Here is an 18,340-nt window from a genome sequence, read left to right on the forward strand (position 1 = left end):
TTAACAGACAGCCATGCTCAACAGATCTGGAGTGTACCATGTTAAAAAAGGGTAGGTTATCTCATAACATATTACACTTTGAAGTACTGCAAGATATATTTTTTTCTCCTAATGTGTGCCTTGAGGACTGAAAACTGTTGGCTATTTATAAATATAAATATTTATATTTACCAAATATAATATAATATTTATATTATTTAATCTTGGTAAGCAGATAGGGGAGCTTCTGGTTGTTGTTGTCCTATTTCTCCTGAAGTGGCACACTTATTGTATTATATTATTGCCTAACAAAAACATTCTGCAATATGAATAACAGGGGAGCTGAAGTAAATGAAATATACTTCTTTCCAAACGAAGATCAGTAAATCACATGAATCAAAGGCATAGAAAAGTAAAATATTTTATTGTATCTTGTACTTCCCAGACCAAATTCCTGCTTTTAGCTATATCTAGCATAATATCCCAACTTGACCCCCTACCAAAAGTTTGCAATGTTTCATACTGACAAAACATAGCCAAGTGTTTTCAAATTTAGGTATGACAGCTGCTTCTCATTTGGCCAAGATGCAGATTTTTAGAAACTACCTTGCCAAATTAAGGGAAGCAAGGAACAAAATGAGGGACTGTAGAGGGAAGAAGTTCAACTAGTGTCCAAATCAATTCCTCCAGTCCATCCCAAGTGGCTTTATTTGCCAAGTAGAGAAGAAGATTCAGTTTAGTGTGGCAATATAAAACGAATGCTAGTAATAAATCAAATATATACATAAACAAAGGTTCTAGTTACCTGGTTTTGATTCATCACATATAAGATACGTTATGTTTTCATATAAACTGTCCAGTGTGTTGTAACTGGGAGTAAAAAACCATTTTCCCTTCTCACCAACTATTTCTGCTAGTTCTGTTCTACTCGCGTCTTCTATTCCTACTGCAATGACCTGGATGCCTTCTTGCTTCAAAGCCTGAACTGCTGCTGAGAGATTAGGTCTATCTGTGGGTGTTGTTGGTTCATCTGTGATCAGGACGATGATCTTTGTGATATTTAGGTATGATGTTCGGCCACCATAAGCAGCACCAAAGCGTTCCCTTGCAAAATTCAAAGCTCTTGCTGTAAAGGTGAATTCTCTTAAAGGAACCAGGTTTTTAATGGCTTCCCTGAGTTGAAATTTTGTGGAATAGGTATTTAGCTGAAATTTTTCCTCAGGTAGAGTCCCAAAAATAACAGCTCCAAACTGAGCATTGTCTTTGCCCACAACTGAATCATTCACAATTACTTCCATAAGCCTTTGAATCCCCTCAAACTGCAGATCTGTAATGTCTCTGGATCCATGAACTACAAAGATTATGTCAGCAACTTCAGTTCGCTTGCATACTGTCATTAAAAAAACAAAATGGCAGTGTTAAAATAAATTTCTGCTTCTTTTGCTTCAATAATCTAGTGTCAAATGCTTCCTCACCCTTGCTGTTAACTTTTAGGACATTTCTTTGAAAAATATGAATTGCTAAAGGTGAAGTTAAAATAGAAACAATAGAGAATAGTGCAAACATAACAGTGTGATGGCTGCCTAGAGGTTAAGAGCTACAGCTCTCAAAAGCTCCGGGATAAATCACTCTGGGAAGGGATTGGTGAAAGCTGTAAATTAGCAACATCCAGAGGCTGCACCCATGGAAAAAAATTCTTAAATCAAGGTAGGATTCATAATGAGTAAGTCGCAGCCTTTGGCAAAGGCAACTGTTGACAATAAGGAAAATCATCTTGATGGAGAGGAGGGATCTGTTACCAGTGCAACAAGGAGGGAAATACCATTTAAGCCAAAAAGTGAAGGAAGAACATGACTGATATCTCTCTAATTCATATGAGGGGGAAAAGAAGGAAACCTAGATAGTTCTTTATTTACGACTGTTTGTTTAACAGTGGTTCAAAATTATAATGGCCTTGGCCACAGGTAGGCAACCTCGGCTCTTTTATGACTCATGGACTTCAACTCCCAGAATTCCTGAGTCAGCTATGCTGACTCAGGAATTCTGGGAGTTGAAGTCCATGAGTCATAAAAGAGCCGAGGTTGCCTACCCCTGGCCTTGGCAAATGTGGGTTAATAACACTTACTCAGTTCTGTACTCATGCTTAAGACGTACCATCCCCATGGTTACAACTGCAATTTGGGGGCTTGGCAACCAGCTCACATTTACAACTGGCTGCAATATCCTACAGTCATGATTACAATTTGCAAGATTTTTTGCCAATTTTTAGCAAAAAAAACCCACCTATTGAGTAAGCTGGATTCGCCTAATGACCATGTGATTCACTTAAAAACTGCATTATTTTCTTAGTGATGGTGGTAATTTACTTTGTGACTGTCATAAATTTTTTTATAAAATTGATCCAACTTGAATTATGACTGCAATGTGTTATGATGGAAATTCTGGTCCCATTTGTGTTCATAAATTGAGAAGTATCTGTAATCTGACTTGCAACATTACTACTTTTTTGTGTTCCATTCAGTCATATCTAACAAGTCTCTGCATTGTTACTTTAGCAAATTTTAATAAAAGTAATTTTAGTCTTAATGTGGAGTTGATTTTTTGGTTTCATCTATGTTTTGGTCGCTGACATCAGAATTACCCAAACTACTTTAAAATGTATTGAATGAACCAGAGCACTTTCTACTCTCTTAGCATCTAACAAATTATAGTAAACTCTCTCTCTCTCTCTCTCTCTCTCTCTCTCTCTCTCTCTCTCTCTCTCTCTCTCTCTCTCTCTCTCTCTCTCTCTCATTGCATAGCATCTTGTAAGATAACACTTGTAACATTATATAAAATAACATGGACTTCATCAGATGCATGGACACTTTTCTTAGGAATATGTAGGCAGCTATCATGTAGAGTAGAGGAAATAATGACTATAGCTGTTTTGTGCAGTAGGGAATTGGACACTTTGTGAAGCCTGTTGGTTTCTTTTGAATAAGTCACTTTTTCCAACTGTCCTTCAAAAAATATGTTTTTTATAAGGATATAATGCAAAATGTTCCAGTTTTGTTATAAGAAAGGAAGAAAATATACTGTATAATCTGCATTAGAATTCCTTCAAATTATATATACGGTATATATATATATATACTATATATATATATAATGTATATATATATATTATATATATATACATTATATATATATATATATATACTATATACTGTATATATATATACTATATACTATATATATATATATATATATATATATATATATATATATATATATATATATATATATATACAGTATATAGTATATATATATATATATATATATATATATATAATGTATATATATATAATATATATATATATAATATAATAATAATGGGACTCAATGTTCTCATCAGTCAAATAAGTTTGAAATGATCATATCGGTCTCCCTTTATTCTTTGTTAGCAAGCCAAAAAATTTACACACACACACACACACACACACACACACACATATATATATATATATATATAAGTTCTGATCTCAAATCTTTTACTGCTGTTTTCTATACAATTACTTGCCCTGTGAGGTAATCCAGATAAGAAATACAACCAGGAGTATGAATCCTGACTTTATTATAAGGTTACATTGGTTGGGTCTCACTCTTCTGGTGCACTGGAACAGCATTAAAACTTGGCCCTGCCTGCTAGCATGGCATGCAACTTTAGGGTTGGCTGATGACTTAAGGGCAATCCCTCTGTCTTTTTAACTTCTCAAATTGATTTTTTTTAAAATTAGTCTACTTTTTTATTGAAAAGTTTTAACATACAATTTTTCTTTAAATTAGTCTACTTTTTTATATAGATTTTATGGCTTTATTTGTGAACTGCCCAAAAACACTCAATATACACATTTGATTAATTAATAAATAGTATTGCAAGATTAAAAATATTTCTCCCCTTCTTTCCTTTTACTCTCAGGAAAGCTTGCCTCTCGTATAAAACATTTCCCACATTCTTCCTCCTGAGGCAGAGATCTCTTTTACATGCTGTCCAGTTGCCCAGTCTGTGGCTTTCCCTACTGTCTCCCAGGTCATTCCCACATACTATTACAATCATTAACCCTGACCCTGACAATATCTGGCTCTGGGTTATAGCAGAAAATATGGAGAGTGCAAAATAATTTTCTGAAGAAATAACGTTTCTCGCTTCAATACTTACCCTTGTCAGGGTTGCAAATCTGAAATAGAATTGGTTTCACCAGAAACACGAGTGATAGAAAATAATCCTCTGAAAATACTTTATCCTGAGTTCCAGCAATGTCTAAAAGCTGGGAGTTGTTTGCTTTCAGTATTCCAATTGCATAGATGATGACACCTTTCTTCCTGAGTGCCCTGGCTGCTCTTCTCACGTCGTCGCTAGATTCCTCATCTGTGACCACTATCAAATATTGTTTTACACCCAAACGCCCTCCCTCAGATTTGTCAAAGTAAGGGGAGGCAAAGTCTAGAGCTCTTCCAATTCTGGCTCCTTCTTGAACCTGCCTCATTGTAGTTATTGCTTTCCTCAGGTCAGCCTTGTTGTTGTACTTGTTCAGTGGGAAAACTTCTTCTGGATTGAAGCCAAATTGGAGCAGCCCAATCTGAACCTTATCAGTCCCAACATCAGACTTGTTCACAATTAAATCAATGAAATCCTTGATCTGTTCAAATTCAAACTGATCCATACTTTCTGATGTATCAATTAGCAAAATTATGTCAGCTTTCAAGTTTTTACAGGCTGAAAGTAGACAAATGAAAAAGATATATAAATATATTAAATAAATTTGCAAAATATTACAGGCCCAAACAATAGGACATTTTCATTTCAAAGCAATAAGTCCTTGGCATTCACTACCTAAAAATGTTTTTTGACTGTACACAATGTCTACTCTTCTTAACAAGAGATTTTTCCAGAACCTAGGCTGCATTTCATCTTTGCAACTGAGTTTCCACTTTTAAAAAAATAATGGGCTTTGTTCAGCTTCCTAAAATAATGCAAAATTAATTTAATTTAATTTAATTTAATTTATTAATATTTCTATACCGCCCTTCTCCCGAAGGACTCAGGGCGGTGTGCAGGGCAAGAATAAACACAAAGCTACAAAAATTAAAAAGTAATTAAATACATGCCCATAAAAAACAATAAATACATTAATAAAACCCCAATAAAATGATAGTAAAAACCCCACCAATCCCCCCTCAGGCCAGGCCGGCTTGTTCAAACAGGTATGTTTTCAGATCGCGGCGAAAGGAGCGAAGATCGGGCGCCGTCCGGAGCTCAACCGGTAACTGGTTCCATAGCTCCGGGGCACCCACAGAGAAAGACCTCCCCCTGGGGGCCACCAATCTACATTCTCTGACCGGTGGCACCCTGAGGAGGCCCTCTCTGTGGGAACGCACAGGGCGGAGGGAAGTTGACGCCGGCAGCAGGTGTTCCCTGAGGTACTCCGGACCCCTGCCATGGAGGGCTTTAAACACCATGACTAGTACCTTGAATCTCACCCGGAAGACAACTGGCAACCAATGCAGCTCACGGAGCAGAGGTGTGACATGGGAGTATCGGGAAACTCCCAACACAACTCTCGCGGCTGCATTCTGTGCCAGTTGGAGCTTCCGGGTGGTCCTCAAGGGCAGCCCCATGTAGAGAGCGTTGCAGTAGTCTAGTCGAGAGGTCACGAGCGCGTGAGTGACTGTGCATAGATCATCCCGGCTTAGATAGGGCCGCAACTGGCGCACCAGGCGAACCTGGGCGAAAGCCCCCCTAGTCACAGCTCCTATGTGGTCTTCCAGGGTGAGCCGTGAATCTAGGAGGACTCCCAAGTTGCGAGCCCTATCTACGGGGGGTAATAATTCTCCCCCCATAGCAAGAGGTGGAATGTCTGAATAAACCCGGGATGAAGGTATGCAAAGCCACTCGGTCTTGTCGGGGTTGAGTTGAAGTCTGTTCCTCCCCATCCAGACCCGAACCGCCTCCAGGCAACGGGACATCACGGTGAGGGCATCACTGGGGTGGTTTGGGGTCGAAAAGAAAAGCTGGGTATCATCAGCATACTGATGATACCCAACTCCAAAACCACAAATGATCTCACCCAGCGGTTTCATATAGATGTTGAACAGGAGAGGCGAGAGGACCGACCCCTGAGGAACTCCACAAATGAGAGACCTCGCGGTCGACCTCTGCCCTCCTGCCAACACCGACTGCGAGCGTCCCTGGAGATAGGAGGAGAACCACTGTAAAACCGTGCCTCCCACTCCCAATCCCCCAAGACGCCGCAGCAAGATACCATGGTCGATGGTATCGAAAGCCGCTGAGAGGTCTAATAGGACCAGAACAGAGGAATGCCCCCTGTCCCGGGCCCTCCAGAGATCATTCACCAGCGCGACCAATGCCGTCTCCGTGCTGTACCCGGGCCTGAAACCCGATTGGTACGGGTCTAGATAATCCGCTTCATCCAGGACCAGAGGGAGCTGATGTGCCACCACACTCTCAACAACCTTCGCAAGAAAGCGAAGGTTGGAGACAGGACGAAAGTTGTTCAATACAGCTGGGTCCAAGGCAGGCTTCTTGAGGAGAGGCCTCACCACCGCCTCTTTCAAGACGGCGGGGAAGCTACCCTCACTCAAAGAAGCCGATATAACTGCCTGGAACCAGCTGCGTGTCCTCTCCCGGGCTGCATAGACCAGCCAGGAAGGGCACGGGTCCAATAAACATGTGGTGGTGCTCAGCCTCCCCATGATCCTGTCCACTTCCTCCGGAGTCACAGAATCAAACTCCTCCCAGGTGATATCGACAAGACCACCCGTGTCCTGCTCGACAGACTCTGCCCAGTCAGAGTCCAGACCGGTCCGAATCCGAGCGATTTTGTCCGACAGATGCTGGTTAAACTCCTCGGCACGACCCTGCAAGGGATCCTCCCTCACCTCCTGATTCAGGAGGGAGCGAGTCACCCTAAACAGGGCGGCCGGGCGATTATCTGCGGACGCGATAAGGGTGGCGAAGTGGTTAGACCTCGCCTCCCTTATCGCAGCGAGATAAGACCTAGTGTAGGTTCTTAGTCGCAATCGATCGGATTCGGATCGGCTGGATCTCCAACCGCTCTCTAGGCCCCGTCTCCGACGCTTCATCTCCCGGAGCTCCACGGAGAACCATGGGGCTCGACGGGATCTGCACCGGGCCAGGGGCCGCAGGGGTAATGACTTGGGAGTTTTTTAAGAAACCTTTAAACAGCAGCTGGATTTTTGTTGGGTTTTACTCAGTTAACTATATTGCATATATAACCATATAATAGGCATATGCTATGGAGAAAGAATGAACAGTAGCTATGTTTTATATTATAATATTCATGCCGTTGTATTTTCTAAATAAAAATACCATTATAATCCAGTGTTCTTCACATTTACAGTGTTAACCCCTGAGAATTATGTAGTGAAATAACATCTTTTAGTGAACTACTATGTGTTCCTAATTAAACAATCCAAGCAGAAGTCACCAAGATGTGTGGACTTACTTGAAAGCTCTATTTGGAAGTCTAGCTAGGAGCTTGAATGGCCTGTTCCATGGAAACACTTGCAGATCTTGTAGGGAGTACAGAAACTCCCTTAAAGTACTTATTAAAAGGAAGGAAGGAGATCACAGGAGGGAGAGAATGGAACATCTATCACACACTCCCTCCAGCTGTAATTTAATGTGGGTAAGATCATTATTCTTTTTGGCATGGAAGTAACATAAAATTTAAGGTTTAAAATCTATTAACCAGTATGTGTTATCAAGGGTTGCCTTATTTCTTTATTTTATTTTCTTGCTCATTTTTGTCACATTCTCATTTAATAAGAAGTAAAACTAAATTCTGCTTGCTCATGAATTTACTCTCATGACTTTTCTTTAATAGGTCTTAGCTACCCCTTATATGTAGGAAAAAAACATCAAAAGTGAACCTCATATGAAAGCTTCTGTACTTGAAACAAGTGTAAGCCATACGGCCTTCCCACGGGATATCCCTTAATAATCACCCCAAAAGGGTGGAGATTTATCCAGCAAAGGTGAATTCTTTTCAGATGATGCTTTGAAAACATAAATATGATCCGTGTTGGAAAATTAAAAGGAATTTGTTTCCATATAAGCCTTCAAAAGATTGGTTATGATAAAACATTGAGAAACTTTCATTGAAGAAAACACCTTACCCTCAGGAGAACAAATATCCTGTGCAATATCATGTTTGATGAGCTTCAGGGAATCAAAATCATTCACAAAAAACATCCTGTCTTTGGTCCCAGCTATATCTTCTAGTTCTCTTTTAACAGCATCCTTGACACCTATGGCATATATAACAATGCCTGCATTCCGCAGCATTTCTGCAGGCATGGTCACTTGATCCTGGGATTTACCATCTGTAATAACAATGAGGAACTGGGGGACATTGTCCCTGGCTGAAGTTTTGAACAAATTCTTCATGTATTGTAAAGCTTTTCCAGTTTGAGTGCCACCACCAATCTGCCAGATCGCTTTTATTGCTTCTTTTAACTGGGTCAATGTATCGTACTCATTAATCAAAAACTCTTTATTGGGATCACTTCCATATTGAACCACCCCAAAACGAACTTGATTGGGGCCAATCTGGAACATGCTAATCACTTCATTCATAAAGACTTTCATATCATGGAACCCTTCGGTCTGTATACTGCCAGAACCATCAATCAAGAAATAAATATCTGCTTCCTCTGTCTCTTCACAGCCTAATGAAAAGTAGAAGAGAGGAAAGTAAGAATGACAATTCCTTTACTGTGAAGCCTACACTCACTTTCAATAAACATCAGTGAGATGTTCTACAATATTATCTCAGCTTCCCCTACTACTTATCCAGTAGTTCCTTGCACAAGATTTATGTAAAGAACTACTGCCTTAAGAACAAAGTAGGTGGTGTATTACAATTAAGGGTGGAGGAGAAGGTTGTTGAGTTCATACTAAGTATGAAATTATATAATTTCTAATTTTTGAAGCCAAAACACAAGCCGAGACTCAGTAAGTCCAAAAATTTGAAGGATTACATTATGTAAAATAGTAACAACTCTGTATGCTAGACAATATTATAAGCAAAAAGATATATACTTTGAGAAAGATGCATACATATATAGTTTAATGCAAACACTCAAGCATAACAAGACAAAATGGCCATATTCATATGCATACAATGTAGCTCCTGTTAGCTTACTGTAAATTTAAAGGATGTAATTAAAGGCATAATAATTATTTTTCTGCATCCTGTTTCTTTCCTAGAACATTTTTTCTTCCCAGCCATTTCTAACCTCCAAGCTTTACTAGGGGCAATTTAAAATCCAAAGTTTGAAGATGGAGCACAGATGGGAATCTAATTAAGAAGTTCTATTCCTCCCACTCACTATATTCTTTCAATGCTGTCCAGCTTTTGCTTTATGGGAAATGGGGACAAGACACAGAATAAAGCATGGATCCTTTAAGTTGGGGAAGCATGAAAACATCCCCAAAGTCAATCACATCCTGCAAACTTTATAGGTAATTATTGAAAATAGTTTAGTATTTCATTATGTAGTTTTATTTGGGCAAAACAATTACCGGCCCAGTGTCTGCTTCTTTCCCTCTTAAGGGAGGGAGGACAAGATGCTTTTGAACAGAGTCACCACAAGCAACTTTGCTGGCAGTTAAACAAAGCTATAGCTTCTTTTCAAGTTGTGACAATGGATTGGACCTCAAACACTCTATTTGCAGTGGCCAGCACATTGCTTATCCCACACATAATAGAGCCTTCTGCCTTTGCTAAACACAGCTTTCTCCAAGCCTTCCAGATTATGCAAACAACAACTCACAGAATTTTCAATTACAATTCTATTAAAATGGCTAAGAATACTAGATATGGCAGTTTATATTCTGGAAGAGAAATCTAACAGGTGAAGGCTGTGCTGAAGACCTTTTTTGGGGGGAGAAAAGAAATAGGTAGCAGAAGGTTGAACGGTGTGAATAGAATCAGAATAAGAGTAGGTTGATGATGGCAAGCTTCCCACCTTGATTCAACTATCTTTCATTTGATATCATCCACCCCTTACCTTATTTCTCTCTTTACTAGCTGCCCAAGAGAGAAAAAGAGAAAGAAGAAATAAGCATATGTGTGCCTAGGCAGATAAGGTAAGTCCAAAACAACCCCTCACTCACATCTAATTTTCCAAAGTTTATTGAAATGGGATTTGAGATTGATCAAGATATCACTCTCTTACCTTCCTTCAGGGAACGAACCCGCACTGGAATTGAAAATGCTTGTGAAACTATTTCACTACAAAGTTGTTTTTTGATAACATATTCCAAGTTCGATAGTTGCAAGAAATATTCCATGGTAGTAACATGTTTCCTTGGGGGATAAGATGCAATTTTGTATAGTTGGCTACTTGCAGAAATGTTTTGAATACCCACAGCATAAACTGTAACACCTGCTCGGCGAAGCTTGGATGCAGGAACAGTGAAATCATCTAGTGACTGACCATCCGTGATCACAACAGCCAATTGCTGCACTCCTTGACTTTTCCTGCTCCCTGCTCTTTTGGTGAAAACTTTTTTCCTTAGGAAGTCCATAGCAGCACCTGTATATGTTTGCCCACCACGATAAGGCAATCTTTTTAGATAGTTCATAACCTCTGATTTGTCTTCAAATGTATTCAGGCTAAACTCTAATCTTGGTTTATCGCTGTAAAGTACCAAGGCAACTCGTACATCATCTGGGGCAATTTCCAGAGCATTGATTATTTTGAGCAGAAAAGTCCTGATCAATTGAAAATTCTTTTGACCAATGCGAGTGGATTCATCCACAAGAAACACAATGTCTGCCACTGAGGCAGTGGAGCAAACTATGAACAAAATAAGCAAATAAAAGTTAGTAAAAACAAAGTGATAACCACACAATCTTAGAAGTTGCATGAGACTATTCCCCAGGTAAGTGTATTTAACATTGCTGACCGACATTTATTTGTTTAAGAAGTAAGGCCCAAATAGATGAAGAAATAATTGGAAATCCTACCAAAAAGTTAGAAGATACCAGGAGAATAATACTGAGGACTATATGCTGAAGAAAGAATGGAAGCTCATTAATGTAAACACTTCCCTGATTTGCTTCTGTTTTGCAAAAAGCCATGAAGCTATTTTCCAATAAGTTAAAGTCAAACATACCTGTTTTAACTTAGATGCTGATCAGAAATATTTGCTGGTTTGAAAGTAGGTAAATATTTTCAGTAGGTAAATATATATCATAGTTCAAATTTAGGAATTTAACCCAACCTCATAATATAAGCAATATAATTAGAGCCTCTCTTTCATGACATGTCATGGCCCAAGGCTCCTGGTATTGCTGGAAATTATCCTGATGTTTTATTAGTAGGTCTGTCTAACAATCATATATGAAGGGAAAAATTTGAAGTATCTATGACATGCACATTGCACCTATTGGCAATACTTAAAGAGGCTGTGCTGCCAACTAAATTCCAGAGAAGAAAGGCATGTTTAAGAAAACACCAACAGTTGCAATATACACAGTCATAAACACACTGAAATAATTTCCCCTTTGAATCCAGAACTCTGCACAGACCTGATTATTGAAGTCCTTTTAAGAATTAATGACATTCTAGTTCAAGTAAATCCATCTGAGAAAAATTCAGGAAATATTGTTCATTAACTTCATGAGGAAATATAATAACAATCATGTTTTGTTGTAGAAGCTGAATAAATTATATTAGCCTCCTTCCTATTTTAATGTGTAGTTCTTCTAGTGATATAACAATACCTGCAGGCACACTGGCATCTAAAACAGCCTCATACTCTTGCTGGACTGGTGCATCCACAATATCTATGACGATTTTCTGAAGCTGATCAAAATACTCTATGTCATCAACCTGGTCAAGTAGAGGGGAGGTAGCAATCACTTTCATTTCTTCCTCATCAGACTGTAAGACACCAACTGCTGCAATGTTCACTCCCATTTCTTTCAGTTCTTTTGCAGGTTTCCTGACATCATCTTCCGATTTAGCAGAGGAAAAAATCACTGTAAATTGTGGTGTTCCTTGCCGAAGACGGCTTCCGGCTTTCTCAACAAAATAGACTTCTCGCAAAAATTGGAGAGCACTGCCAGTCTTCAAAGGGCCTCCCATGAATACAGTGTTCTGCTGAATATGGTTAAGAATATCTTTCTTCGTCTTATATCTATTCAATAAAAATTCCACTTTCCCTCCTTCGCTGTACTGTGCAAGTCCAATCTGGTGTTTTTTAGCGCCAATGTCTAATTGTTCAACAATCTGGACAATTACTTTTTTTACTTTTTCAAAATTGGCAGATCCCATGCTGTTAGAGGAGTCCAAAAGGAAAACAATATCAGCATAGCGCTTTGTGAATGCTGTAGGAAAAATAGAACAGCATGCTTTTAAAAGACGTACACTCATACAGGATGGAATAGAACTCACATTACAATTGCAACTTATTTGTGGCTAGCCATTTCCTACTGTTCTACTGTGGCAGCTATTTTTTAAATGATACCCACATGCTCTCAAAATCTTTTTTTTTGTCAGAAAGCCCCAAGAAATCACTTACACAAAGTAGGTTGGATTTAATTAGTTGCCGATTTCTATGGAGTGGGACCCAAATCTCCCTGCCTCTTAACTTCAATTTCTTTTCAAGAATTCTTTACCAGACAAATAAACATTCAAGAGATTATTGTGTAAAGCTGAATAATTATATCCTACCAGATTAAAATCTGGTTGAAAAAAGAACAAAATAATCAGTGTCTCCACTCTAACTCATAGAGGGATATACCGTACTTGAATATATACAGTCTGACTTCCATAATTCCTTCTGTAACGTCTGTCTTATAAGAGTGGGAATGAAGATAATAACATTATTAAATATAAAAAGACAATGTGTCATGCCTATATTGCCTTCATTTTCTGTTTTGTGAGCCTCAGAGCATATTGTTGATATTCAGCAGCAAAGCTAATTACACATACATACACAGAGATACTTTTAATGCCTTTAGAAATGGCCAAAAATGCATCCAAATGTCTCTGGAACACTAAGTTTTAAGTTTTTTTTCTGTGCAAATGCAACTTTTAAAAAAGTCTTTGAATTTCCAAGTAAAGTAAAGCCTGAAAAGTTTTCCAAATTAAATTGGTGTCATAGAAATCACAATACAAAAAGAAAAATGCACCATTTGCCCAAAAAGAAAACTGTATAACTTAACACGGAAATAAAAGAATAAAAATACCTTCTGAAATCTTACATTACCACCAGAGGCCATTTAATTACCTTTAATTTGGCTCTCCAAAGCAAAGCACATTGTTTCAAGAAGGCTGTTGATAAGGTCTTGAAGGATATCAAAATTGTCAATATTAAACAGAAACTTATTAAAAGGTTGGTTTGCAATATTCACAAGTTCAGTGGTGTTCTGGATCCCAATGCCCACCACATAAATTAAGATTCCTTCATTTTTTAATTTGTGGGCTGGAACTTTAACTTCATCATGTGACTCCCCGTCTGTGAGTAGGACCAATACTTGTGGGATGTTTTCTTGAATTCTGCTCCCAGCAGATTCAGTGAAGTATTCTTCCTTGATAAAATCCAAAGCAGCACCTGTGTGAGTGCTTCCTTTCCGTAAAGTTAAGTTCTCTATATGTTCTAGAATATCATTTTTCGAAGGATATTGGTTCAGATGAAACTCGCTAAAGATCTCATCACTATACTGGGCCAGTCCAATTCTGACCTGGTCATGACCAACGAAAAGGCTGGAAATCAGGTTGTAGAGGAAGCTTTTCACCTTCTGGAAATTCTCCAGATCAATGCTTGATGAACTGTCCACCAAAAACACAATGTCAGCCACAGTGGCTTTTCGGCATACTAAATGAGAAATATACATATATAAGAAGAAAAAGGAGAGTTCATTAGCCCTTTCAGTCTGAGGTTATTTCTGGCTTCAAATATAACTTGAGAATTTCTTACTCTCATCATATAAATCTTTTTTCCCAATGAATTTAATTTTATACTCAGAACCAAAATAAAATATTTAAAAATATTATTTCAATATCCCTTTGAAATCATACATTTATTCCTTCATAAAAATATTAGCCACTTCTAGGCCAGTCATTATATCAACTTGCTTAATGACATCCAGTGCCTGAAAATGTAGTTAGCTGCTAAATTATAACCCTTTATATTCAAAAGACCCAAATATCTTCTGTTCTCGGAATAACTCCCATGCACTGCTAGGCTTAAAGTGTAAAAATCAAAATCTTTTAAAAGGAAGCCTGGAGAGAACATCTAATGCAGACATGTCAAACACAAGGCCCGGGGGCCGGATCCGGCCCACGAAGTGGTTTCATGTGGCCCGCGAAGCCATCCTGGAAACAGTGAGGGAACAGCCCCCGCTGCCTTGGCCCCGGCCCAGAGACCCTCCTTCTGCCAGAGACCCTCAGATCTGTCCCACTCCTGCCCAGGCCCCCATAGGCACTCTTGATGCGAACGATGTAGAGCTGGCCATGCCCACCCAGTAGGCCATATGCACTCTAGCCATGCCCACCCAGTAGGCCACACCCACCCTGGCCATACCCACCCTGCCCCTTGAGGGCAACCGCAATGCTGATGCAGCCCTCAGTGAAATTGAGTTTGACACCCCTGATCTAATGTATTCTATGGAGGAGCCTAAAGATGAAGCAATGAATAAAAATGACGAGCTATAATACTTTGGATAAGAGGTAAGGTAAGGTAATAAAAAATAAAATAAGATAAAATAAAATAAAAATGTGCACGGCCCAATTATAATGGGATTTAGAACCAATTTCAGTATTCTTGGTATTTGATATACTGTAATGATACACTTGCCCTGCTAAAGCAATGGCTTTCAAGCCACACTTTTAATTGCAACAGATATGAGTCTAATAAATAAACACATAATAACTGGCTTTTGTCCTATAGTTTTGATAAGCTAAAACTGTCCACCTAAGAATAATTTAAATGTCCACCTTCAGGATGCTTGGACAATAATTACAAAATAGGCACGTGAATAAGAACTTCAATTTTCTCTTAAACTAAGAGGATTACTTTTTCTCTTTCTCTCTCTATCCCTGATGCTATTGTTTATCTAGGTGTGATGGTAAGAAATTTTTTTCATCATATATATCTTAAACTGAAAAATATCCCTGTCTGTGAGCACTGGGGAACCAGCCTATTCTGTAAAAACTGGTAAACAAGCCCAATTCTTACAGAATGGTAATACACATCTCATGCGATTGGCAGACCTTTCCATTTTATAAAACTTCAGATGAATTCAGTGTCCCATGAAATTATTCCAGATAAGATGCATTTATATCTTTCTCAATGTACATGCTTGGGGAATGATACTGATAGAGTTATCTAGAAACATGAGGAGTTTTTAAAGGAGGAGACATGGACATCTAACTTTAATTTAGTGAGTTGTTTAGAGAATTGCAGATGGATTGACTCCAAACAAGTAGATATTTCAAAGCTTCAGTGGGAAAAAATAGTTCTATGACCATTTAATGAAAACCAGGCCGGGTAAAGGAGGAGAGAGAGAGAAAGAAAGAAGAAAGGTTTGTTTTCACAAATGTTTATAGTACCTCATTTTATTTTTACTCCTCTTAATATTATGACTATTAAAATGTACAACTGACTAAAATGAGAACTAAGTCATGCTGCACTAAGCCCTAGTGGGAAAGGATGTAAATTTTGGGACTTTCGAAGTATAGTATTTTTTATAATTCACTTTGCTATGAAAGAACTAATTCTTGACCCTTTGGGTTTTTTCCCAAAGGATATCTTGTAAAATGCTTAGGGTCATAAAATGAAAATTGGCAGCATATGCATTTTAAAAGTAAACAATAGTCGGCAGTGAATAGAGTTATCCTATTAATGTTATGAGATGGCTGAGTAGCGGAAGTAGTTCCTATTGCATCACACAAGGAAGTAAGGAGGAGAGAATCAGTTTGGTCTAGTGGTTAAGGCATCAGGCTAGAAACCAGAAGACCATGAGTTCTAGTCCCACTTTAAGCATGAAAGCCAGCTGGGCCAATCATTCTCTCTCAACCCATGACATCAGGCAACAAGCTGGTTGGTCAATTCCAGTCACAAGCAAGTGTTGACCAAAAAAACAACAACACACAAATCCTGCACTTGTGGGAAAACACTAGGAAGGGGGGGGGGAAGAGGTAAAAATGAGATAGGGAGGAGGCAGTGGTCTTACTCCCTTTACAACAATAAAATTTACTGGAAATGATTTCTAAATAATCCTGAGCATCTCTTTTTATAGTAGAATAAAAATTTGGAGAAATTGGAGCACCAATTTTAGTTTGCTACTGTACTCGGTAATTTAGTAAAAAATGCCCTTACCTCTCTTTAGTGCAGCCATCCCCAGAGAACTTTGCATACCCCACTGAGATACCTCATAGGATTACAGAATAATGTTAATGCATCTGGAGTGCAAAGTCTTGTTGGAGGACTGGGGGAGAGGAGGGAGACTGCTTTATCCTTGCCATGCACTTGATGAACAACAGATTCCCATTTCCTACCATAGGCCTGGCACTGGATAAGATGTTGCAAATTACACAAGCCACTAGTGTTAGATTATATTATTTGTTGTATATAAAATAAGGGGTAGGTGGCCATTTTTCATGTAGAAAATAGTTAGCCTTTTAAATTTACCTGGAGAAATATGTATAAAGTCTTGAGAGGCTTCTTCAACAGTAGTACATAACACTTGGAGTATGTTCTGAGAGATACCTTGCAAGCCAGCAAAATCTTCCACATTATAAACGTGCATTTCATCTGGATCACTAGCAATTTCCTGAAGCTCAGACAAAATAGCATCTTTGATGCCTATGGCATAAAGTATGATGCCTGCATTCTTGACTTCTTCTGCTGGCCCAGAAAAGTTGTCTTGACTTTGCCCATCTGTTATCACTAGTGCAATTTGGGGAACGCCTTCACTGTGTCGACTTCCAGCCATTTCATTGAACTGCTCATCTAGCATAAACTTCAAACTTTTTCCAGTTTTGGTACCCCCACCTTTGTAGATTAGATTTTGTATTTTCTCTAAAATGTCCTTTTTCTGATGGAAAAAATTCAACAAGAATTCATTGCGAGGATCATCACTATACTGAATCATCCCAACTTGAATTTTGTCTTTTCCAATGTCAAAACTGTTAACCAATGTGTAGAGAAAGTCTTGTATGATTCTGAAGTTTTTTGGTCCTATACTCCATGATCCATCCACCATGAACACAATATCAGCGACAGAAGCTTCTCTGCAGACTGAAGAAACACATGATAGTTTCATTTTCCATTCTTAGCATTAATTAGTTGGTGGCTAATTCACTACCACTGAATGTCATGATCATTAGTTAAAATAGTCCAATTTTTGAAATTTTCTAACAATCACAACCCGTATAAATTATGTGAACAACTGAAGCTTTCATATCTTACTTTTGATTTGGGGTGGGTGGGTGGGGAAGACTCTCGATGCCTACTGATGAATACTGAGTACTATGTCAATTGAATCATTATCTCCAATTATTATTGCAGAAATGTTTTTCTTTTTTCCAAAGTATGTACTATTCAATTACATTTTTTTTCTTTCTCCACCTTCCCCCCCAAGCTGAAATACCAAAAATAGTCTTTTACTTATTTTGAACAGCAATGGTTTATTTTTGCTTCTTTGTTCTTCTGTAGAAGAAGGATAGTGTCTAGGACAACTTCCTAACTAGTATTTCCATGTTTTTGAACTATAAACCTATTGGCACTGAGCATGGGGCAAAAATGGCAGTATAATCCAAAACTCTCTAGAAATTTCAATTAGTAAACATGCGAACAGCTGGAACTATGATCATTGAAGACCATTCAAGATCTTTGAATGATCTTTCATTCAAGAATATTCAAAGGCTTCCACCCTTTCCCCTTACTTTCCAAGCTCCAAACTAAGCTTGCACAAAGCTGCCAAATTGCAGCATTCGCAAATGGAGGATTTTCCCATTTGGAAAGGCTGTGACTGAATTCAAATCAATGACAATTGCTCCAGTCTTTGGATTATTATATCTATTTCCCGAATCTTATTTTCTTTTGAAAACTAAGTATATTTTGTAATTGATCTCATTGAATATCAAAGTATGACATTACCAGTAGCTTGAGCATCTGTGTAGCACCAAGTAGTTAAAATGGAAACAGTAAGAATGTAGCTCCAATTATTCATCTTGAACACACCTCCACAGCAAATACTTTTAAAAAGAAAAAAAACCTCAATTATCCATTCTAGAAAAAAAAAGATCATACTAT

At 38.4% G+C, this 18,340-nt stretch overlaps 1 protein-coding gene across 1 annotated transcript in view; it reads right to left on the reverse strand.

The window, feature by feature from the left end:
• The window catches only part of LOC308679011 (collagen alpha-4(VI) chain-like), a gene marked incomplete at its 5' end in the record, with an annotated part of 89,595 nt that extends 72,247 nt beyond the window's left edge, over positions 1–17,348 (reverse strand). The window contains 7 exons of the mRNA XM_081346247.1: positions 785–1,369; positions 4,181–4,738; positions 8,182–8,733; positions 10,246–10,869; positions 11,799–12,404; positions 13,310–13,897; positions 16,715–17,348. Of these exons, the coding sequence (XP_081202373.1) occupies positions 785–1,369; positions 4,181–4,738; positions 8,182–8,733; positions 10,246–10,869; positions 11,799–12,404; positions 13,310–13,897; positions 16,715–17,348 (4,147 nt within the window). The remainder of the gene's footprint in view (positions 1–784; positions 1,370–4,180; positions 4,739–8,181; positions 8,734–10,245; positions 10,870–11,798; positions 12,405–13,309; positions 13,898–16,714) is intronic.
• Positions 17,349–18,340: the final 992 nt, after the last annotated feature.

Source organism: Vipera berus (assembly GCF_964194415.1).
Source record: "Vipera berus genome assembly, chromosome: Z".
Taxonomy (NCBI): domain Eukaryota; kingdom Metazoa; phylum Chordata; class Lepidosauria; order Squamata; family Viperidae; genus Vipera; species Vipera berus.